Below are 23,234 nucleotides of genomic sequence, written 5' to 3' on the forward strand. Positions count from 1 at the left end.
CCACACATGTCCTTTTTTTCTTCCCCCCCCCCCCTCCCGCACACTTCTTCTTTCCTCTCTCTCTTTTGCCTCTGGCTAATAACACTGCCTATCTTAATCAGCCAAGACAGCTCCACCCTTTGCAATACTGCTGTGAGCCTGTGATCATAAAGGTAGCTAACAGCAAAGCTTTAAACTGCCTGATACTGGTACAAGTCTGCCAGGTCCTGAGTAGCTGATAAGACTCTGTGCTGTGCCATTTTTTTCCCCAGTAGCCATGTTGTAAGGGAAAGTCAACACCCGAGACAGAAGCCGCATTTTCTATATTTTTCTGTTCTTTTCTCTCCCCTTTTGTGTGTATGTGTTAGTCTGGTTTTGTTTTGAAGGAAGCAGGATCAGATTCCTTCAGCAGCTCCAGCCCATTTCAACTAACTTTTCCTCCTTTTCCCCAAAAGGACATTGTTACCATCGTTGACACCATCTAAAAGACTGTCAGACAGGGAGTTTTCCTTATAAAAACTAGGTACAGCTAAAGGGAAAGGGAATAAGGGATACTGTTAAAACAAAAGCCTCACATAAGGCCAGGTCTACACTACGGCATTACTTTGGTATAAATACATCGCTCAGGGGTATGAAAAATCCCCACTCCTGAGCAACGAAGTTATGCTGACGTAAGTGCTGGTGCAGACAGCGCTGTGTCAGCAGCAGAGTTTCTCCCCTCAACATAGCTACCGCCTCCCGCGGAGGTGGATTAACTGTGCCGAAGCAGCGTTTCAAGTGTAGACCTGCCCTCATACTGTACATGTGAAATGCTTTAATGGATTTTTCCTTCCTTTTTTCTGTGACTTTTACAAAAATTTGTAATGGTGGCTGATGCAAAGGGAATAAGCCAATAACAACTTGACACTAAACCCCCCACCACACCTAACTGTTTAATGCTGTAACAGGGAACAGGAGCTTTCTTAACGTCTTATCCCCTGTTGGCCCCAGACACCCTCTTTTCAACATAGCAGCCCCGGAGACCAAATCCTGGGGGAGAATGAGGCACTGCACTCTTCCCATGCTCCATAGGGCTCCTTGTGTCTTTCCCAGCAGACTCCTTCCTAAATGCTCAAGAGGGGTTTGAAACACCTGTGTGTTTGCACTGTACTGCTAATTACGGGTGAACCTCACTAAGCCTGGAGTTCAGTTTCAGTTCAAAAGCCCCTCAAAGTTCAAATGTTTGTGTGAAGCTAATCTAAAGCTTTCAAAGGAGGTGTTTATGCTATCTACATAACACACCTCCTCTCAGCAGACCTCAGCTGCTACTTAAGCCTGTCAGCTAGTCCCTGAAGACCCTGGAGGGTGATCTTTCTTTCTCACCCAACAAGACCTCCCAAGGCAGGTTAAATGTGGCAGCAGGAGAATAGTAAGACTTCCCCACATCCCTTCTTCTGGGACATGGATGTAGAGGTCAAGGTCCTTAGCTGAACATCAAAGAAACATGTGGCTCAGGTTCTGTTCTCAAGTTGGGACAAAATTGGGGGGAAATTCTGATATTTGAGGCTTGCACTTTCCTAAATCCCTGCAAGTTGTTCCTCAACCCTGGGTAAAACAATGGTCCGAGAAGCAGTTCCACTCTGCTCGTGTGTGTGACCGAAATGCAAATGTTACGGTGAGCAAGAGGAGGAGGAGACAAGAGGTGCCAGGGCTGTGCTGACACACCAAAAGGCTGCTGATCAGAAGTAGAACTTCATCTCACTGGCCAGGAGCTTTCTTCGTGCTGGGACAGTTTGAAGATACGATTTTGAAAATGAACTTTAGGGGGATTTTTCTAGCCAAGTGCCTGGTGGTTTTATTCTCCTGTGTAAAAGGTGAGTTTGCACCAGCTTTTTGCTCTTTCAGGCTGGCTTTGCTTAAAATTGCACTTAAAGCATTTAAAACTGTGGTAGAGTAACACCCATTTCTTGTACCCAGACAAGGGTGATGGATATCTTAACGGGGTGCTGAATTAGGCCCATCTATGTCACAATGATAATTGACTCTGGGATCCAGTTCCAATAAGGCTATAATTTTCAAGGTGGATGGGACCTATAACTGCACTGTCCCAGGTTTCACCCAGTTATGAGAATTTGGGGTGGTCTTGTCCACACTGCACATTTTAAGCCTCTCCCCTGACTCAGTTATAGTTGAGGAGCAAGTTATTACCAGTATGTTTTAGATTATTCCGTTAATAGTGCTTTTAATATAGAAATGTGTAAGCAAAATTAAATGTGACTGATCCCATCCCTGCCACACATCTTCTACTTAAAGCTAAATAGTGAAGCTTGGGGCAAGATGGATGATCTGATAAAAATCCTTGGATCTTTCTTAAATATCATGGGCCACATTCTTCCCTGGTTTAACTCTACTAAAATCAGAGATGAATTTGGCTTCTTGTCTCTAGAAGAACTATCGCTATTGCCAGAGCAAGTGCAGTGCAAATAAATCATTTAAAGAGCGTTACACAACCCTCTGAATGGTAGCGAGCCCTTATGAAGCTGCGAAGATCAGATATTTGGGGAACTGGCAATGGGACCTTTTAGGGTAAAATCCTGGCCCCGATCCTTGGCCATTGACCTTAATAGAGTCAGGATTTCACCCTAAAACTCTTAGAGTTTGATCCTGCAAAGTTGTCAGCACTCTGTCCCCAGTCCAGGCAGAGCTCTTAAATACATGCTTCACTTTCAGCATGCGAGTAGTCCCACTGACTTCAAAAGAACTATTCACGTGCTTAGATTGAAGCACATACTCAAATGCTTTGCTGTTGGGGGCAGAGTGCTCAGCTCCTTGTAGAATCGAGCCCCCATTGTTAAGCACATGGCCTCACTTTTCCCATTGGTAAAATGGAGATAATGGTATCTGCCTTACTTTGCAAAGTGCCGTAAGATCTCTTGGCTATTATTATTTTATTTAGCTTTCAGTCTGGGGGGGCCCAGGACCTGAGCTTGCTATTAAAATATTTATAATACTTTGTAAACAGTTTTAGCTTCAAGTTAACAATCCTTTATCTGACACGTATTAATATAGGTAAGTGTCAGCATGGAGTTTTTCCTACTGCCCTCAATGAAGCTGTTGCATTTTTTTCATAACCCTATTCAAGAGCGACTTCACTGTGTAGACCCATTGCTCTTTTCTAGTAATGAACATTTTATTAAAGGGAAACAGAACTGTTGACAGTGCAAGTATTTTTTGCACAGGAATATTAACAGAAAGGGGGATAAATACAAATGATCATATGGTAGGGTGGGGTCGGTCTAGGTTGTAAGTTACATTAGGTACATACATATTGTTGTTATTTCTAGTTATAGCAATTATTTTTTAAAACTTTGATCTAAAAATTTAGTTGCAATTTTGGCTTATAGACTAGAACAAGTCGTAGTGGATTCAGTACACAAGAACCATTCATGAATGACTGGAATAAATCCAACAGTAGATCATTTATGATGGTTGTTTAATGTTTTCTATGTACAAGGACTAGATGAATATATTCTTGCTATGGACTTAAAACAGAGCCATTCAAGGAAATCAAGAGTCTATTTGTTTAAAATGTTTGAAACTTTAAAAGTGAATACTTTTTTTCTCAGATGGGTAAAGTATTATCAGTGTAGCTCCTTTTAGTTCACCACACGTGAATCATCCCATCCTCTTTGTGACGGCAATCTGAGCAGTTTGTAGCTAAATTCTGATCGCTCTGTCCTTTGCAGAGTATTTCAGTTGGTACTGTCAACAAATATTGTTTCATTGTCTATACAGAGGACTTAGTGTTGTTTGTTTGGGATGCTCAGACTTCTGTTCCAATGATTCGGGAGACCAAGCAAACTTTTAAAGACCTATCAGGATTGTCTGTCAAAATACTATTGAGCTTTCCTTCCTCAGGATTTTGATCAACTTTTCCCTCATCTACACATGCAAAATATAAATGATAGAATATGCAATGCAAATAATAATGAGCAGCAATAACTCTAAATATCTGGGAGTAATTCTGAGGAGTAGCAAGTATCTGAATTACATTTTTTTTCTTTGTCAAAAATGCTGCAGGTTTTACAAAGGGCTTTGGTGCTCCTGTGAACACTTATTGGGAGAACGAATATTATTAAAATAGTTACACTTCCAAGAGTGAGTGATTTCAGACTGTTCCCTTAGAAATGCCGAATGCTTTTTAAGAAACTTGATAGCTCAATAATAGCTTCCCTTTGGGCTGGCGAATGCATTGCATGAAACTCTTCATCCTCTCACAGGCTCTAATGGGCCGTCTCTCTCCGATTTCTCGAATAATTATTTTGCTGCACAAGCATGAGTGTCTAATTTTTTTTATTTGACTCCAGTATTACTATTACACAAAGCAGCAATTAGTTTTCAGGTTTCCTCGCTGTGATGTATTTTATCGTATCCTAGATCTAATGAAAACTTTATAATAAAGGATTATAATAAAAGATTTATAAACCTAGTTTCTCTCTATAGAGAAAAGAACTTACACTGTGTAAAAATAGGTTTCAGAGTAGCAGCCGTGTTAGTCTGTATCCGCAAAAAGAAGAACAGGAGTACTTGTGGCACCTTAGAGACTAACAAATTTATTAGAGCATAAGCTTTCGTGGACTACAGCCCACTTCTTCGGATGCATATAGAATGGAACATATATTGAGGAGATATATATACACACACATACAGAGAGCATAAACTCAGAGTTGGTAAGACAACTCCCACCTGTTTATGCTCTCTGTATGTGTGTATATATATATCTCCTCAATATATGTTCCATTCTATATGCATCCGAAGAAGTGGGCTGTAGTCCACGAAAGCTTATGCTCTAATAAATTTGTTAGTCTCTAAGGTGCCACAAGTACTCCTGTTCTTCTTTTTGTGTAAAAATAATTCAGCATAGCTCACCATGCCTACCAGTATAGCTTTATCCCATAGATTAATTTAGCAAATGGAAGATTGAAAGTTTTGCTGTTAATTAATTTATTTTATTTGAAACTTACAAGCATGTATTTAACCTGCCTGATTGTTTCAATATTATTTATCAACTTGCTTATACGGTACGGACTAAGAATCTACACAAATGTTTGTGTGGAGTCCACTTCTCATTTGAAGTCACCTTCAGGCAAAATCTGTGCTCTAAAAACCCAATCTGCTATTACTATTCAGTATGCAGAGGCTGTGATTTTTAGATTTCGATTCAGTTTGAGATAAATGGACATGAGATCTTGTGACAGAACATACCATGGGAAGATAAATGCTTCTTTATGTGTAACAACATGAATAAGGCTAAACAGCCTTTACCTTTCTTAATAATATTTAGCCCTTATGTGACACCTAACATCTTCAAGTGCTGAACAACCACTTGCAGTAGCACCCTTGTGAACTGGGTATTATCCGTTTTGCACAAAGGGAACTGAAGTCAAAGGTGACCTGAAAAGAGGGGGAAAAACCTGCCTTTGGGCCTGTGTTTATCTGGTGATAATACCCATGAAAGAGAGCTCTGGGAGGGAGGGCGTGTATCCTGTGGTCACAGCAGTGCAGGAGGCAGGACCTCTGGGTCTGACTCCCTCCTCTGTCACTCACTCACTCACTCACTGTGTGACCTCAGGCAAGTTGCTTGGACCAAGATTTTGAAAAGTGACTCATGATTTTCAGTGTTCAACTCAAGACACATTAAAGGAGGCTAATTTTTCAGAAATTGCTGAACAGCTGGTCTTTATCCTGTCTCAAGTTTAAATTGAGGCACTCAAAATCACTGGTCACTTGAAAATTTTGGCCACGGGTTTGAATCGTCAGAAGTGTTTTGAGTAATTTTGGCTGCCTCAGTTGTGGGTGCCCATCTTGAGGCACATACCGCACAGCCTGATTTGCAGAGGAAATGTGCGCTCACAAGCCTTATTGACTTGGAGCTGCAGGTGCTCAGCACCTTTGAAAACCAGCCCAAGGGGTCTTAAAATGACCACCTCCGAAACCAAGGCATTCCGAAGGGCACTTCTGAAAATTTGGCCCATAACTTCTCTGTGTTCAGAATTAAAATGGGGGTGTTGGGAGGCTTAACTAATTAATGTTCGGGAGTTGCTTTGAGGGCCTGAGATGAAAGCAGCTATATAAATACCCACCCTTATTAATGAGGAGTGGTTTGGGAAATAAGGGAAAAATGGAGCGTTTAACTTTGTGACCAAGTTATTTAATGCTGCAGTGTCTACTGTTAACGCTCATCCATAGACGCTTTGGACAGACACTAATCGGGCTGTATTGTTCTTCCCCTGTTTGAAGGGTCTGAAAACAAAATCTATACGGAATATGGTATTCGGGATGGTTCTGTTTTCTTGAACATTACTGGCTTCAAAGAGGAAAAGCAACAGGAAGTAATATGGCTCAAAAATTCATCACGCCTCGCGAAAGACAAAGGTTCTGACGTGAGATATTACAAGGCTGGGAAAAAGTATGAGCTGTTCCCCAATGGAACCCTGAAAATAAACCGCCTGGTGGAAGAGGACAGTGGAAATTACAAAGTGACCGTGTACAATAGCACGGGAAATCTGCAAGTGGAGGAGAACTTTATTCTGAGCGTTCAGGGTGAGTCACCTTCCATGTCCCTCCAACCATAGCTGGGTGAGCCCCCTTGTTACCATTCTCTTCTGCTGAATGGGTCTCCATCCCATTTCCTTGTGGTCTCTAACTTTGTTGCGTGGGCTCCTTTTCATTGAGGGGTTAGCTCTTCTGCATCTATTCCCTTTCTCTGTTCCTGGGTGGGTTCCTCCTTTTCCTCTCTTGCCAGGTGAGTCTCCCTGTTCCCTTCTTTCCCTCTATTCCTGCTGCTTAGTCCCTCTGCTGTCTGATTTCTTCTCTCTCACATCAGCCATGAAATCTGTCGAGCAAACAGACCTGCACCGGTATCAATGAACAATGAAAGATGTTACCTCAGGTCACACTGAGCCTTTTTTTTTTTTTTTTGCCACTCAAAATATCCAGAACCCCTAATGTTTATATATACATTTGGGAGGCTGGGGTCTAACTTGGGGGGAAAAAATGGTGGTAGGACCCTTCCAAGCTCCTCCCACAAATTAATAACCCACTTGAGACATCAAAATGAGATGCCATTCACGATGGATTGTGGAGATGTTTAAACGGTTTGCACACTCTACTTGGCTCGGCTCCCCTAACTGGGGTTCAAATATACCCTTGGGCTCCGCTAGACTCCTTAAGCTTGTGTTCTTCTCCATAAGACACACATTTTGGAGCCTAAAAAGACAGCTCAGGAGAGTGCTGGTACGCGTGCTGCTGCTCAGTTCAAGCCCTGATTTCACAACAGACAGTGAAAACTTTCTTAAGCAGCCATTCAAGGAACTAGTACCTTTAGGTGGTTTGACCAGTGTGATGTGGAGCAGAACCGTGCTCTGTACATTTGGAATGCTTAGGCAGTCTCCTAAAACAGGAGGCTGCTGAAAAAAGCCTGAGATCTCGCACAAATTTCTGTAACATGAAGATTTTCCTTCAACAGTACTTGGTTCTCATGATTTGCTTTTGAGCCTACCAGCTTGCTTGCATGTTTACATCCTGCATTAATGTTGAACTGCTGCATTTGAAGCCTGACAATTAGTAAATGATTCAGTAACTGGCCCCCTATTTATTTGTAATTAACTGGGTCTCCTGTTCACCTGTTCCATCCCTTATAAGCAGCGCTGGTTTGAATTTTTTTTTATATTTAGAAATTCTGACAAATTTTGAATTTAAAAAAGGGGGAACTGTTTGGAATTTTTTGTTTATTGACCAATTATTACAGCTGATTGGAATTTTCTGAATTTCAAGATTTTGATGACATTTAAAAAATTTTAAAGAAAAGAAAAACAAGCAGAATTTTAAAAAATTATTATGACATTCATTCCTGATTTTCTACTAACTTGACTTATAAGCCGAAGGAAAAAAATACAGATATCTTTTAATGTTTTAAAAGTTTTTCTTTATCGGGATAATTGCTATTTAGATGGAGGTGACCAGTGTCAACTCAGATATCTTTGACAGCATGAATGACAAACTCTCTGGTGGGGAGATCCACCCTCTCAAATTGTGTGTGGACACCTGCTGCCACTGCCCTAGCAAAGCCCTGAAGGGGTGACCACTCTCAAATCAACACCCCTCTGAGCTATTGTTACAGAGTGCCTGCTGACTCAGGGATGCATCAGTATATCTGTTATACTGATGAAATGGGTGCTAGCCCACGAAAGCTTATGCCCAAATAAAATTGTTAGTCTCTAATGTGCCACAAGGACTCCTCGTTGTTTTTGCTGATCCAGACTAACACGGCCACCATTCTGAAACCTGTTATACTTGAGTCATGGTTTTTCAAGGTTTACAGGTTAAGGCATTGGATTGGGGTAGAATTTCTAGCTCAGCCACTGGCTTCCTGTGTGACCTTGGTCAAGTGACTTAATCTATCCTGTGCCTCAGTTTCCCAACTGTGAAATGGGGATGTAGCTCTTAGGGGTATTGGGAGGATAAAATCCATTAGTGATGTGAGGTGCAGTGATATGATGGCCATTAGGGTCAGATAGATAACATAATTATTTTTTAAAAGTAAAAGCTTAGTTTTTAGCATCATCATGTGAATCTAGAAATCAGGACCCTAGGCATCTGTCCATAGTGTCTAGAATGTTTCAAGACTGGATGTCTTTCTGAAATATACCTCTACCCCGGTATAACGCTGTCCTTGGGAGCCAAAAAATCTTACCGCGTTATAGGTGAAAATGCATTATATTGAACTTGCTTTGATCCACCGGAGTGCACAGCCCTGCCCCCCCAGATCACTGCTTTACTGAATTATATCCGAATTCGTGTTATATCAGGTTGTGTTATATCGAGGTAGCGGTGTATGTGCTCGCTCAAACAGAATTTATGGGCTTGATGCAGAAATTACTGGGTGAAATTCTATTTATACAGGAGGTCAGACTAGATGATCACTATGGTCCCTTTTGGCCCTAAAATCGATGAATAGTGTGTATCCAGCCCTGAGCAATTGCTTCAGTGTTAGCAGGACCAGGGCCATACTTTGCACATACACTGTATTCAATAGATGGATTACAGCGTTTGCTCAATAGTTGAAGTGAAGTACTCTGAAAAATGACTGAGTGTAAACTAGCACTGAGGGTTTCCAGGCTTTTTGCAATGACTGATTTGCTCAGTGTAAAAGTAAAAAGTTGCTTCTCTTCCTCTTCCCCCCCCTCCCCGCCCCCGCAACTGATGTGCCTGAAACGTCAACCTGGACTCAGAGTCAGGGTGGGCTCTTTCTGGCTCATGTACCATTGCCAGTAATAGAGATTCCTCAAGGGGAGCTCCATTACCAATTCACTGTGCATAATAGGAAACCGAAACCAGCTTATTCATAGCTTCATTGCCTCTGTAGTACTAAGACGATGTCTAGTCTAGTCTATGTTCTTCTACTGTAGTCATCACTGTTGTATCTGAACACGTTCCAGCAGTGCGTTAAGCAATGTGGCGAAGACCTGGGCTATACATTTATACCATCATAGCTATGGCAGACAGGGATGTATTTTTTTTTTTTATTATTATTATTATTATTATTATTTTTACTGACCTAGCTTTTCCAGTCTTTCTGGTGCCCAACGCTGAATGCAAAGTTGCAGATGCAGTCATGCCAGAGCTGCATAGAAGGAGACTATTGCCTCTTTGCTCTATGACGTAAAGCCTTCGTGTAAGTCCTCCCTGCATAGCATAGCTTCTCTCCCATAGTAACTGCAATGTGTGTTTGCTTACATTGGACTGATGGCCTCCTGTATGGAAGAGAGGAAATACTGTGGTCTCCCTACAGGTCAACCAACCACCTTGGTGTCTGAGAACCTGCGTAGTATCTGAGGTATTTGTGGGTGGAGATAGAACAGCAGTTGATGATTTGCTCTCCTTGGCTCTTCCCCCTGCTCTGAGCTCAGTTTTCCACACACAGATCTAGGCGGGAAGTGTTACATCTTTGAGCAAGGTAATATAGATACAGCTCTGGGTCCTCTCCCTGGTTGCTAATGAGCAGCCATTTCAGCTAGTGCCAACTGTGCTCCGGAAACAGAGAGGGAGGTGGTTAGTGGAGCCTGCAAGTTGACTCCAGGTTCTGTATGGATGGAATAGAGTTCCTGTGTCCATGGACCCCTGAGAGCAGAGTCGTTGGGAGGGTTTGCAGTCTCCCAAGTCTGCAGGATCCCCTAACTCCTCCTACCAGATGGGATGATGCAACAAAAATTTTGCAGGGGGAAACTGGTAGTTTGCTCCTCCCTTCGGCCATGCCTGAGGGGGTTCTCCATGAACTAGAGCAGTGATCTTCAGACCTCAGTGGTTCAGGAGCCAAATTAGCGATCAACATTACCCAAAAGAGCCACAGTAGTGTGAATTCCTTATTTCATTTACTATAGTACTGTTCATATTCAAACAGTATGATGGGAAATATTTAGTGTGTGTGTGTTTGTGTATATATAATATAATATGTAGTATTCTCACAGCAAATAAGGTAGTGCAAGTTGATAACTTAATTGGTTAATAACACAGTAAAAGCATCCTGATTGGTTAATAAACTTAGATTTGAAATCAGTGTTTTAATATCATGTGCTGCAAAGAGCTGCAGGAGACACATTAAAGAGCCATTTGTAGCTCCTGAGCTGCAGTCCACTGAGGCTCTGTCTATACTGGCCCTTAATTAATGTCGTTAAAACTGTTGTGGCTCAAGGGTGTGAACACCCCCCACTCCTCCAATGGCAAACGTTTTAACAACAACAAGCCCTGGTGTGGACAGCGCTTCGTCAGCTGGAGCTGCTCTCCCAGCACTGAAGCTACCACCCCTCACTGGGGGTGGTTTTATTTTGTCGCCTGGAGAGCAGCTACACAGCGCACCGTACAACAGCACGACGGCAGCAGCTGCCGTTGTAAGGTGCGCAGTGTAGACATAGCCTGAGCTAGAGTGATCTGGCCCACTGTGTTTCAAAACCGCATAGGAGAAGGGACTGGGATCCTCTCTCTGTAAATAAACAATGAAATGTTATCTCAAGAAAAAACACTCTACAGATCTGCAGGGAGGGAACAGCGTGGAACGTGACAATGAGTCATAAAGGTGTTAAACTTTTTATAAAAAAACAAATATGCAGACCAGTGTTGAGATGGCCTTTTCTTTGTTTTTGCCACATCCCATCCCCCCTCAGGTCTAATTTGCTGTTCGCTCTCCCCTTTATTTTTTCAGGCATTGCTACTTTCCCACTTTCTCTCTCACTGAATATCTGTGTTTCAGATTAATTTGTCCCACATCCTTTCACAGGATCATTTTGTTATGTTCTGTCCATGCCTCTAAAATCCCTCCAGGTTCCTTTGTATCATTCTGTGGATCTTGCCTGTTCTAACAATGAACTTTTTAAAATTAGAAATCTTCACAGACTGATTGCCTCTTCTATTCTCTTTCAGAAATGGTCACTAAACCAGAAATCAAATGGACGTGTTCACAAAAGTCCATAACGGTGACATGTGAGGTGAAACAGAAGAACAAACCTGCTTTACGTTTGCTTCAAAATAACAAGACACTCTTTGAAAGACAGCCAACAGTTGCAAATGGCATATGGAAGATTGAATATCAACACAAGGCTAAAAGCCATACTGCAAAGTTCCAATGTGAAGTTAAAAATGACATTAGCATGAAAACTACTGATCAGGAAATCAAATGTTCAGGTACAAAGTCTATATTGCAAAAAGGTTACCTAATCACAGCCCACAAAGAGTTACACATGTGCAGCTGTCTCCAGGGGGCTGATTCTAAAACCAGTGTCAGCCCAATAAAATAACTGAGGGAATTGACATGCAGTAGGTTTTAGGCAGCGCTACACAGCAGGAAGCAAAAAACAAAACCCTTTTTTCCCCCCAGCTGTTCTTCTTCATTATTTCTACAGCACCAACAGTATCCATTGCACTGCACAGATCATTACAACGTCAGGGGTCATTTTAGTTGGGTAGAATAAAATTACCCAAGTTGAAAATTGGTCAGGATGTCCATTAACACCCTACATTTCCCAAGAATGGGCCTGATTCTCCTCTCTCTTAATCCAGATTTACATAGTACACCTATGTGGCTTCATTGACTTCAGTGGAATTGCTCTGGATTTACACCAGTGTAAGGCTGTGTCTACACTACAGGTGGTACAGTGGCATAGCTGCAGCGCTGCAGCTGTGCCACTGTAGTGCAATGGTGTAGATGTTTCCTACAGTGACAGACGAGTTTTTCCATCACTATATTTAATCCACCTCTCTGAGAGGCAGTAGTGAGGTTGACAAAAGAATTCTTCCATCGACCTAGACGTGTCTACACTGGAGGTTAGGCCGACTTAACTACAGTGCTCAAGTCACAAAACTTTTCATGACCCCGAGCAACATATTTAGGTCAATCTCGTTTTTAAAAAGTTAGGTTGCCCCAGCTACATCACTCAGAGGATTTAACCCCCACTGTAGACAGCGCTAGGTTGACGGAAGAATTCTTCCATCGACCTAGCAACCCATACCGATGGGAAAACCTTTCCCTTCAGCATAGGTAGTGCCCACGCTGAAACGCTACTGCGGTGGTGGAGCTCTGCCGCTGTAGCGTTTCAAGTGTAGACACGCCCCAAGTGACAGGAGAATTAGATGCAAGGAAGTCTTGATCTTTTCCACCCTTTGTATCTAAGAAGTCAGTGATGCCACATTGGCGGATGGATTCTTTTGATTAAAAACCTGGATGTCATGATTGTGCTATTTAACATGTGCATATAAAGCATGGGCTTCCATTGCAGTGAGCTTTTGGGAAATTAGCTGTGAAACTTTTAGGAGTTGATCAGCTTAAATGAACAATCAAGTAGGCTAGGCCTCAGGTGTAGATTTTCTTAAAGGAAAAAGGTTTTATAAAATTTGCTATTCATAGAAATGTTTTCATGAAACTTTAGAGGGGAAGAAGTCACTGGAAATTTTGTTTGTTTCTTTGTTTGAATTGAAACAGTGTCCTGCAGTGTTGGGGAGGCAAGCCCAGCAGCGCTAGGCTAGTGTGCAGTCAGTGAAACACCCCTGAAACTGACCAGTCTTTTCTTTAATTGTCCAACTTGGGTGAAATGCAAGAAGTCAACGAATGAAAAATTAATCAGATCTCCAAAATCCTTTCACTTTTAATAATCTACAGCGTCAATAGAAAAATTGTTTAAAAACTAAATTTTATTACCTATGTGTTAGTTTTAGTCTTTTAAAAGTAATATCTGAACAGCTTTGGTGGCTTCCCATCTGCGGTGAAGTCCTGTGGCCTGTGTTATTCAGGAAGTCAGACTAGATGATCACAATGGTCCCTGCTGGCTTTATAGTGTAGGAATCTCCATTTATGCAATTAACACTCACATGTTCCCTTTGACCTATTAATCTGGGCATCTGGCACCTTCAGACACCAAGCAGTTTAACAGTAACATAAGTAAAATTGACAATCAGGTGGTAGAAACCTACATACTTATTACAACAGGAACAGTGCTGCAGGCTTTACCCCCATAGTTTTACCAGCAGCAGAACTGGGCATTTACAGCTATTACAAAAGAATCATATAATCTAAATGAGAGATCCCAAAGGTTAAATCTATTATTAGATTAGATACTATTTAATATCCGTTGCCCAGTGACTCTGCACGACATGCTGTATAGTATACGGTTGAAGATATGGAGTCAAATTCTCTACAGAATTAACTCCTTTGGCTTCAATGAAGTTACCCAAGCAGAGAATTTGGCCCATTGACCCTACCCCAGTGAGTTTATAATCTAGATCAGTGGTCCCAAACTTTTCAGGGTCACGCCCCCCTTTACCCCAGACGCTGCAGTGAGAAGTGCCACTGAAAACCTGCAAATAAATAAAACCAGTCAGCTTTCAAAGTGGGTGAGGAAAGGATCCTACAGTGTGGGGCTCACTGCAGTGAAAGGGTGATTGATTGTCTGCCCCCTTCAGACCAGTGGCAGGGCCATGGCTCACCCACTTAGCACCAGGCCCAGCCCGATCTGAGCCTGAGAGGTGGCAGCTCTGCCAGTGCCTGGAGCGACGGAAGCGGCAAGAGGCCCTGCCACTGTAGAGCAGAGGCTAGTGAAAGTGGGAGAGAGGTGCTCCAATCACCTGCAGGAGAAGGGGAGGCTGCTCCCAGGCACTTATGGGATAAAGGGCAGGAGGTGGCTTCTCCCCAGCTGCAGTGGGCTCACTCTGGGATGGCCCCGGCAGACAGCGCTGGGCTGTTACTGAACCGGGGTGGAGTGTTGCTGTCAGCAGGAACTGGGGCAGGGGTGCTGCCACAGCGGGTCCAGGCTCATCCACCTTCCTGGAGAGCAGAAGCTGAATGGTGGCGGGGAGGCGTGTGTGAGATGTGGCATGGAACTGTCGTGTCGGTGCAAGACTCACTGCTCTGGTGCATGTTCTCCCAGCAGCAGTTGAGCCAGCTGCCCAGGACAGCCAAGGCGGCTTCTTCCGCAACTGCAGTGGTTTCCTCTTCCGCTACATCCTGCCTAAATGTAGGACCTGATGCTGCCCCAGCACTTGCCTGAGTGCAGCCACCTGCAGTGGGAGGCCAAGTCCTTCCAGCTGCCCGAGATGGCATGCCCTCTGGCACAGAGCCGGAGGCAACTGCTCGGAGATGTGCCCTGCACCGCAATGGCTCCCTCTGCACTGACCAGCCCCTGCCCCTGCTCAGTTATCTGAGGGTGGGGGCACTGCCTCAGCCCCATCCCCCACCTCCAGCGACATACACAAAAACCTGTCCTGCCTCCTTATGCAGGAGTAGGGAAGTTCTGTCTCCAAGTCCCCAGACTTGCCCCAGGGACAGGTCATTGACAGGTCATTGACCGTCCACCATAAGCTGGGGCACATCCAATTTCACTCCTAGCTGTACCACCACTTTAGACAGCGTCGTGGCAGCCTGAAACAGCGAGAGGAGTATGAGTGCAGATATAAGAATCAAGAAGCAGTTCTCAAACATAGCCAGGGATAAGCCTGTTAAATTGATAAGCAAGCATGGGGTGGGTGATCCAAAGATGGAGTCACCACAAGGCAGTGTAGAGTTGCTGTTTCTTACTGTCACATTCATTTGTGTATATTAAATACTTGGAGCTTATTGCATGAAGTTCATTCTCTCATCACTCAGGGCCAGTCCTCACTGGGTGTAAATTGACAATAATAATAATAATAATTAATGCTTAGCACCAGGGCCGTCCCTAGCTACTCTGGGGCCCTACGCAGCCCCTTCTCCCATGGGGGGAGAGGGGTAAGGGGCCCCAGGCCTCTGCAGGGGTGGGGTGGGGGCTGGTCCCAGCCTCCGTGGGGGGGGGTGGGGGGGGGGGGGGTGGGGGGAACCACCCCCCAGCACTCACCGGTGGCACGGCTGGTTAGTTTTTCTGTTTCTTCACTATTGTTAATTATTGTGTAGCACTTGTTTTGAGTTTCCGCCAAGGCTAGAAGAGCAAGCTCTGAAATACCACAAGACAAGCTGTTCTCACAGTATTTCCGGCTCCTGAAAAAGTTTGTTTTTTGTCAGACTCTGAGCCCTACTTTTGCCCAGTCAAAGCATTCTGAAAGTCCTTAAAAGGCCAGAAGGGCACTCAGATCTTTGTGTGTCAATCTAGAACAAGACTTTTGAGGTTTGACACCTATTATTTCTTAAGTAAAACTCCTTGGCACTCCTGTGAATTCTGCCTCAAACTTTCCCGAGAACTCCCATCAAACAAAGCACATCATACACACATTTCATAACTCTGTTTCATGAAAAAATTCTCCTTCCCACCAAGTTTTCTGTGACCATAAGCTAGTGGTTTAACTTTGTTTGTGCCTCAATTTCCCCCTTTGTAAAATGGGGATGATAATAATACTTAACATTATCTCAGAGGGGTGTTATGAGTCTTAATTTATTGTTTGTGAAAATGCTTTGAGATGCTGGGACAAAAGATGCTATATAACTACAAGGTTTTCATATCATCATCGTTATCTATGTCCTAAGCTTCACATGTGTACATCCTCCAGATCACTGGGACCAAATTCCAGACTTTGGAGTTTTATTCTCTCCCTGTGACATCTCCTCCTTCTTCTCTCTGACCTAGGGCCGCTGGACATTATTCTCATCGGGAGCATTGCAGGAGGTGCAGTTGTCTTTGTCATCTTTTTGGCTCTGCTGATTTACTGTATCAGGAAGAAGAGAGCAGAAAGATATGAAGAAGAGGGTAAGCACTTGAAACTTTCATGTTGCTGTATGACCACTTAAAATCTCCTAGTTCTTTCCACAAACTGCTCAGAGATAGTGAGAGAGAAAAAACTGAGTTTTGTCACACTGCAATTCTACACTTCAATTGCCAGTTTTAATCTTGGTTTCTGATGGTGGTTTTTAACAAGACAGTGCTATTTTCAAGGGCTATTATTTACCAGTGAGGGGAGGACAGACCGTCCAAAAGCTTGTCTCAGAGAAGCATCCATGATTATTTGAACATCCTTCATCTAGAGATAAGCTTGAGAATCTCACCAACACACTTTCTCATTAACTTCTATGTACGTAAAGGCAATCAACACCACTAATTGCATTTGAAATGTAGGTATGCCTAGAGAGTGATTTGGGGTGCCTCCATTTTTTTGGCTATACAACCTGAGTCACTGTAAGAGACCAGATTTTCAGAAAGTACAGAGCATAAGAGAGCGGTTTTGTTGTTATTTATTCATCCTCTAAAAATCAGGCCCCATTAAAGTGTCTCAACTTGGACACCTGAACATAGAGGTATGTAAAAATCACTGGTCATTTTTGAAAATTTAGACTGAGTTTTAGTTTTGGTGGTCACAGAAAAAGAAGAAAAGGTATGTAATGAGAGAAATTGAATTCAAGAATATAACAGAAGTATTGGCTATAAATAATTAACAATGAAATCATCATTACAGGTAAATCACATCATTAGGGTGAACAGGGTTTAACTAGGTCGTACATGCTCATGAGATGTTTTCATGGTGTGATTGGCTTGACCAGCAACAGGGAGGACCATAAATCTCCCAATAGCCTTTCCTTGGAATATATACAGTCTGACTTTGCAGACCTGAGAGGTTTGGACAGTTCCACAACTGAACTTTTGGTTGCTCATCTGAACCAAACCCAAACTCCAGCCCTGTTACACTTGTCTTCACTAGAAAATTAAGACATGTTAGAACATGACCTTGAGGAGTCATGAACATTAAGAACGGCCATACTGGGTCAGACCAATGGTCCATCTAGCCAAATATCCTGTCTTCTGACCGTGGCCAATGCCAGGTGCCCCAGAGAGGATGAACAGAATAGGCAATCATCAAGTGATCAAGGCAATCATCAGAGTCAAACTAATCTGATAGCTTTCTTTGATAGGATAACGAGCCTTGTGGATAAGGGTGGATGTGGTATACCTAGACTTTAGTAAGGCATTTGATACAGTCTCACATGATATTCTTATTGATAAACTAGGCAAATACAATTTAGATGGGGCTACTATAAGGTGGGTGCATAACTGGCTGGATAACCGTACTCCGAGAGTTGTTATTAATGGTTCCCAATCCTGCTGGAAAGGCATAACGAGTGGGGTACCGCAGGGGTCTGTTTTGGGACCAGCTCTGTTCAATATCTTCATCAACGACTTAGATATTGGCATAGAAAGTACGCTTATTAAGTTTGCGGATGATACCAAACTGGGAGGGATTGCAACTGCTTTGGAGGCCAGGGTCATAATTCAAAATGATCTGGACAAATTGGAGAAATGGTCTGAGTTAAACAGGATGAAGTTTAACAATGACAAATGCAAAGTGCTCCACTTAGGAAGGAAAAATCAGTTTCACACATACAGAATGGGAAGAGACTGTCTAGGAAGGAGTACGGCAGAAAGGGATCTAGGGGTTATAGTGGACCACAAGCTAAATATGAGTCAACAGTGTGATGCTGTTGCAAAAAAAGCAAACATGATTCTGGGATGTATTAACAGGTGTGTTGTGAGCAAGACATGAGAAGTCATTCTTCCGCTCTACTCTGCTCTGGTTAGGCCTCAGCTGGAGTATTGTGTCCAGTTCTGGGCACCGCATTTTAAAAAAGATGTGGAGAAATTGGAAAGGGTCCAGAGAAGAGCAACAAGAATGATTAAAGATCTTGAGAACATGACCTATGAAGAAAGGCTGAAAGAATTGGGTTTGTTTAGTTTGGAAAAGAGAAGACTGAGAGGGGACATGATAGCAGTTTTCAGGTATTTAAAAGGGTGTCATAAGGAGGAGGGAGAAAACCTGTTCATCTTAGCCTCTAAGGATAGAACAAGAAGCAATGGGTTTAAACTGCAGCAAGGGAGGTCTAGGTTGGACATTAGGAAAAAGTTCCTAACTGTCAGGGTGGTTAAACACTGGAACAAATTGCCTAGGGAGGTTGTGGAATCTCCGTCTCTGGAGATATTTAAGAGTAGGTTAGATAAATGTCTATCAGGGATGATCTAGACAGTATTTGGTCCTGCCATGCGGGCAGGGGACTGGACTCGATGACCTCTCGAGGTCCCTTCCAGTCCTAGAATCTATAAGTGATCCATCCCCTGTTGCCCACTTCCAGCTTCTGGCAAACAGTTTGTTTTAGTTACCATATTTCATTAACTTTGTGCCCTAGCAGTTAGTGTAGACAGGGACTGTTGTGTTTAACATCTTGCCAGCTGGTCATGGGTAACCTTACTGGAACCAAAGATTTACCTATGATCCATTGACACAATGTTAAAATTGGCTTGTCCCTGTCCTCACTGAGTGTTAAGGTGCATTTAACTCTGTGTTAGTTACCATCAAGGTAACTAGGTCCTTTGGAATGGTTCAACAGAAGTTTAGGATCAGTTCAGTCTCTGAGCCAGTGGGTCACTCAGTCCCTAAATCAAATCATACATGGTCACTGGCCTTTCAGAAATGGTAATAGTGGATAAAGTCTACTTCATCTATGTGAAGTACATTTAATATGGTTAAAAGGTACAAGACTGATTGCCCTTGTGTGTGGAGTCCTCTATCTACCTGCAGAACAGTTACAGCACAGACAGAGGCAGGGCAAACTTTTTTTACACTGCCCCCTACTGATGTGTCTCAGCCCTGTATTCAATGGATCACCTCCAAAGATGAAAGAGGAGTTCAGTCTCCTTGGCATATTTCCTCCTGGCTGGTAAGCTGTTGTAGCTGCCCAGCAGAGCAGGCTCCCTGAGATAGGCGGGGATGGAACTGACTGAAATACCCTATGAGCACCGTGACCCCTACCAGCCAACAGACGGGCCATGGGGTAGTCTGGGAGTAGATGGCAAATCCAGGTTTTATTATTTCATTGAAATAAACAGGGTCCCCAACGCCAGACCACTTAAACTATGCAAGCATTTGACTGTTTGCCAGTGTCCGAGTCTCTCTTTCCCTAGGTAGTAGCTGTTCACCATAAATAACAATGCCACATTCCTTTTTGACTAATTTTTTCTTATTGCCATTCTGTTTATTTCCAAAATCTCCAGATAACTAAAAGACACTAGCTTCTGCGTGATACCTCTGCTAGCACTGACCCCCAGCGCAGTGAAAACCTTGGACCCCATTAGAGGAACAGGGCCTAGGAAAGATCTCAGCAGCTTCTTTAACTAAGACAGGCACAGGCTGCCCTGCAGACTCCTTCTGTAACCAGCCAGGATTATCTTTTGTTTGTTTGTACTGGTGACATGACTCATGCTGAGTCATAAACTAATTACTTGGCGGTTTTGTAATTGCAGATGAAGAGACACCGATGCAAATTCAACAATTGAGCGACGAATCGAAATATCGGGAGCTTCCTAAACCTCCAGTTCACGCTCCCCAGAAGCAGCCACGCCAGCAGCAGAGACCCCCTCCACAGTCTCAAACTCAGTACCAGGCAGGGCCTCCCCGGCCCAGGCCACGCACTCAGCAGAAATCTCCAAGCCACATGAAAGAGAGACCTTAAGCATCTGTCCTGTAGGAACAGAACCTGTCTCACTACTTGCTCTGGTGGGACTTGCCACAAAAATAACCTTGCAAATAGCCAGCAATCCCCCAGATTGGCCGCTTTTGTTGTGGAAGATCACTGTCTATACTGAATGGCTGATGAAAAGGCGTTCCACGATGGAGACTTGAGGTGATCACAGGTTACTACCTTGGCCATTTTCTTCAAGTGACTCCATGCTAATGTGGGACATTTTAGTCCTGAAATCTGCTTCCTTTTTGTTTCATTTGGTTGTACCTCTCCTTGCCAACTTCTGGTCTAATTTATTTTTTTGGGGGGGAGGGGGGACAGGGAGGGGAGGACGGGCCTAAGACTCTATTGAGATGACTTTCATCACGTGTATCTCTTTCTCCCTTTACCTGCACTCCCATCCAAACACCCCTCTAGCTGTTGCAGCCAGTCATTTGATCACATGGAGAGGAAAATAGTTGTGTTAATTGTAATGAAGGCCTGACATATTGGAGTGCTGGCAAGAAACTGCAACTTTATTTCTTGGCTACAGTGACATGCCCTGGTTCAGGGTTCCCAAGGCAGATGTACTTGTCACGTGACAGGAGCCAGTTTCCATTGGTGTGTGAGATTCCTGCACAGTAATACGTACTACCAACCAAAACCAAGTAGTCTAATTAATAACTACTTTCTCTGAACCTTGTTGGCTCTCTCATCCCATGGCCACTTTGTGCTCTCAAAAGAGGCCCAGGTGTGGTGGCCAGCGCAGCTATTACAGTTGGTGTGCCACCTGGAGCCAGTCAAGTGTACCAGAGAGGAGGAATTCACCCTCTTGCTTTTTCTATGATACTACTTGCTTCCAGGAAAGTCTGGAAATGCTGCAGTGCTGTCTTCTGCTCCTCTCCCACGGAGGGATTTAGGAGGCCTCGTTTGCTCCATTTCTGTGAAGGACTTGGTTTAGGGCAACACCACGTAATCCATCTGACACCTGCATCAGCATTCTGAAAGCAAATAGCCTTGTATTGACACAGGCCAGGGGACCCAGTGGTTCCAGTAATTCTTTCTTTGACAAAGGAGGACATGCTCGGCTGGTCTGCAGTCAGCACCACATGTCTCTGGGACACTGGGTGTAGTGCAGGGGTTCTCAAACTGGGGGTCGGGACCCCTTAGAGGGTCGCAAGGTTATTACATGGGGGATCATGAGCTGTCAGCCTTCACCCCAAACACCACTTTGCCTCCAGCATTTATAACGGTGTTACATTAAAAACACATTTTTATATATTTATAAGGGGGGGGGGGTTGCACTCAGAGGCTTGCTATGTGAAAGGGGTCACCAGTACAAAAGTTTGAGAACCCCTGGTGTTCTAGGAAAGACATTCTTGCTTATTCATAGGCAACATATGGGGGGGCATGCAGGGGCAAGTGCCCCGCCACCCACCCCACAGATTTCTGCTTGGACTGCAGGGAGGAGGGAGAGAGGCTTTGTCCTTCTCCTGATGGGCCTGCCGCCCCGGCATGCTCTGCCTCTGTCCCTGGCAGCCGGAACTGGGTGGGGAGGGAAGGGGAGGAGACCAGTCACTTCTCACACCGACTGCTCCGGGTCACTGCTCTGTGCAGCACAGCCACTGCCGGAGAGAGAGAGCCTGGCTGGGGAGGTGGTGGTGGCAGCCTATTCCCCACCTGGGCCCAGCAGACAGGGACAGGGGCCAAGCGAGACAGAGTTCCCTCCCCCCCCCCCGGCCCGGGGCACATTTCCGGCTTGCTCGGCCCCTGTCCACGGTAGCCAGGTCCAGGCGGGGAGCAAGCTGCTGCCACAGTCACCTCTCCAGCCGGGCTCTCTCTCTGGCAGCTGCCCTGCCACACAGAACAGTGACCCGCAAAGTGGCTCTGTCCCGCTCCCCAGGGAGAGTGGCCAAATGTGCCATGGGGAGGTGCAGCAGGAGAAGGGCAGAGCCCACCCACCCCCAGCTAACTGTGGTGGGGAAGGGAGAGCATGGCGACTGCAGGCTGGGCGCAGGGCCGGGGGGTCGCTGGGCAGAGGAGACATGTGGGGCTGTCATGTGTCCTCCCCTTTAGAGTGTGGCCCCCCAGCATCAGGAGGCACGAGTTGTCCGTGCCTCTCACCTTTGGCGAGTCTCATGACTTCTCTGATTCGCAGGTTGATCAGCTGGGTCAGCAGAGGCCCCATGTTTCTATTTTATTCACTGTATTGTCTGGCTAGTTAAAGCAGCTCCTCTGGTGCTGGTGACAGCACACTGAGCAAGGGGCAGGGACGGAGACGTGAGAGCCATTCTCAATAGCACTGGCTGGAGCTTGCTACTGGTGCCACGTAAGGTAGATGAATGTATGGTAGTTCTTTCAGGCTCCGAGTCTCCAATGTATTTCTGTGGCGTTAAAAGGTGTATCCTTATTTCTCTTCACAAATGTGCTCATTTATGACCTGCCAGGTGCAGGGAAGAGACATGTGGGGAAGGAGGCCCCTGCATGTCCCGCCAAGGGGCCAGTTGTTGTACTTTGCTTTTTCCTCAGAAGCCGGTCCATCTGGATGGAAATATTACTCATGCCAGGCCCAGCTTTCTGCAGTGTGTGCTAATGGTTTGACTAATTTAAGGTTTATTTTTTTTAAATGGCTTGTACTCTATTTTGTATATGAGATATCAGCCTAGTACTGCATAAATAAAGATTAGAGAGTGGATGATGGGGCTTTAGCTTGTGCTGCTCCTGGCATTTGGCTATCTGGATTTCACATACTTATCAATAGGCGGCAAAAGAAGATGTGTGAGCCCCAGTGGCCACAGCACAGAATGACACTGTCATGCTCAACTCTATGCCCCCTTGGGTATCCACGGCCAGCAGGGACAGCGTGGGGGTACTCTGTGTCCAACCCAGCTCCCCATTGTGGGCCCAGACTGTGTCCTGAGGGGGCATACTGTTCCTGTCCTGGAGCTCAAGAGGTTTAGCTATGCCCGTTCCTGTCCACCAGAGTAAATGAAAGGTCCATGTTGCATTCATCCTTGATCGCCATTTATCACGTGATGTCAGTGGGGGAGATCTTGACTGGGGAGAACTGGGCCACAAGGTGGGTGAAAGGTTCATTCTGTGCCCATCCTACATCCCCAGTGATTGGGGAAGGGGGGGGACCCTCTGTGCCCATCCCTGATGCCTAGTGCAATTTTGGGGTCAAAATGACAAGTAGCTGTAGCATTTGCTTTATGAGCATGTTATCCCTCAATCTCCCCTCTCCTGTCACTTCTCTCTCAGGGTGATTGCCAAAAAATCAAGG

General features: G+C 44.5%; 1 protein-coding gene across 1 annotated transcript; it reads left to right on the forward strand.

Annotated features, from left to right (window-relative positions):
* The first annotated feature begins 1,317 nt into the window (after window positions 1-1,317).
* On the forward strand, window positions 1,318-22,644 carry CD2 (CD2 molecule). The gene is made up of 5 exons (XM_034791878.1): window positions 1,318-1,832; window positions 6,259-6,561; window positions 11,437-11,697; window positions 16,098-16,217; window positions 19,755-22,644. The coding sequence occupies exons 1-5, from the start codon at window positions 1,772-1,774 to the stop codon at window positions 19,961-19,963; spliced, it is 954 nt and encodes a 317-aa protein (XP_034647769.1). The 5' UTR covers window positions 1,318-1,771; the 3' UTR covers window positions 19,964-22,644.
* Window positions 22,645-23,234: the final 590 nt, after the last annotated feature.

This window comes from Trachemys scripta, chromosome 1 (assembly GCF_013100865.1).
Source record: "Trachemys scripta elegans isolate TJP31775 chromosome 1, CAS_Tse_1.0, whole genome shotgun sequence".
NCBI lineage: Eukaryota > Metazoa > Chordata > Testudines > Emydidae > Trachemys > Trachemys scripta.

Excerpts from the sequence above, each read along its gene's own strand:
- CD2 (XM_034791878.1), top strand. The coding sequence starts at position 1,772 with ATGAACTTTAGGGGGATTTTTCTAGCCAAGTGCCTGGTGGTTTTATTC. Across the intron at positions 6,562-11,436 it reads CTTTATTCTGAGCGTTCAGG|AAATGGTCACTAAACCAGAA; the intron begins GTGAGTCACCTT and ends ATTCTCTTTCAG. Across the intron at positions 16,218-19,754 it reads AGAAAGATATGAAGAAGAGG|ATGAAGAGACACCGATGCAA; the intron begins GTAAGCACTTGA and ends TTGTAATTGCAG.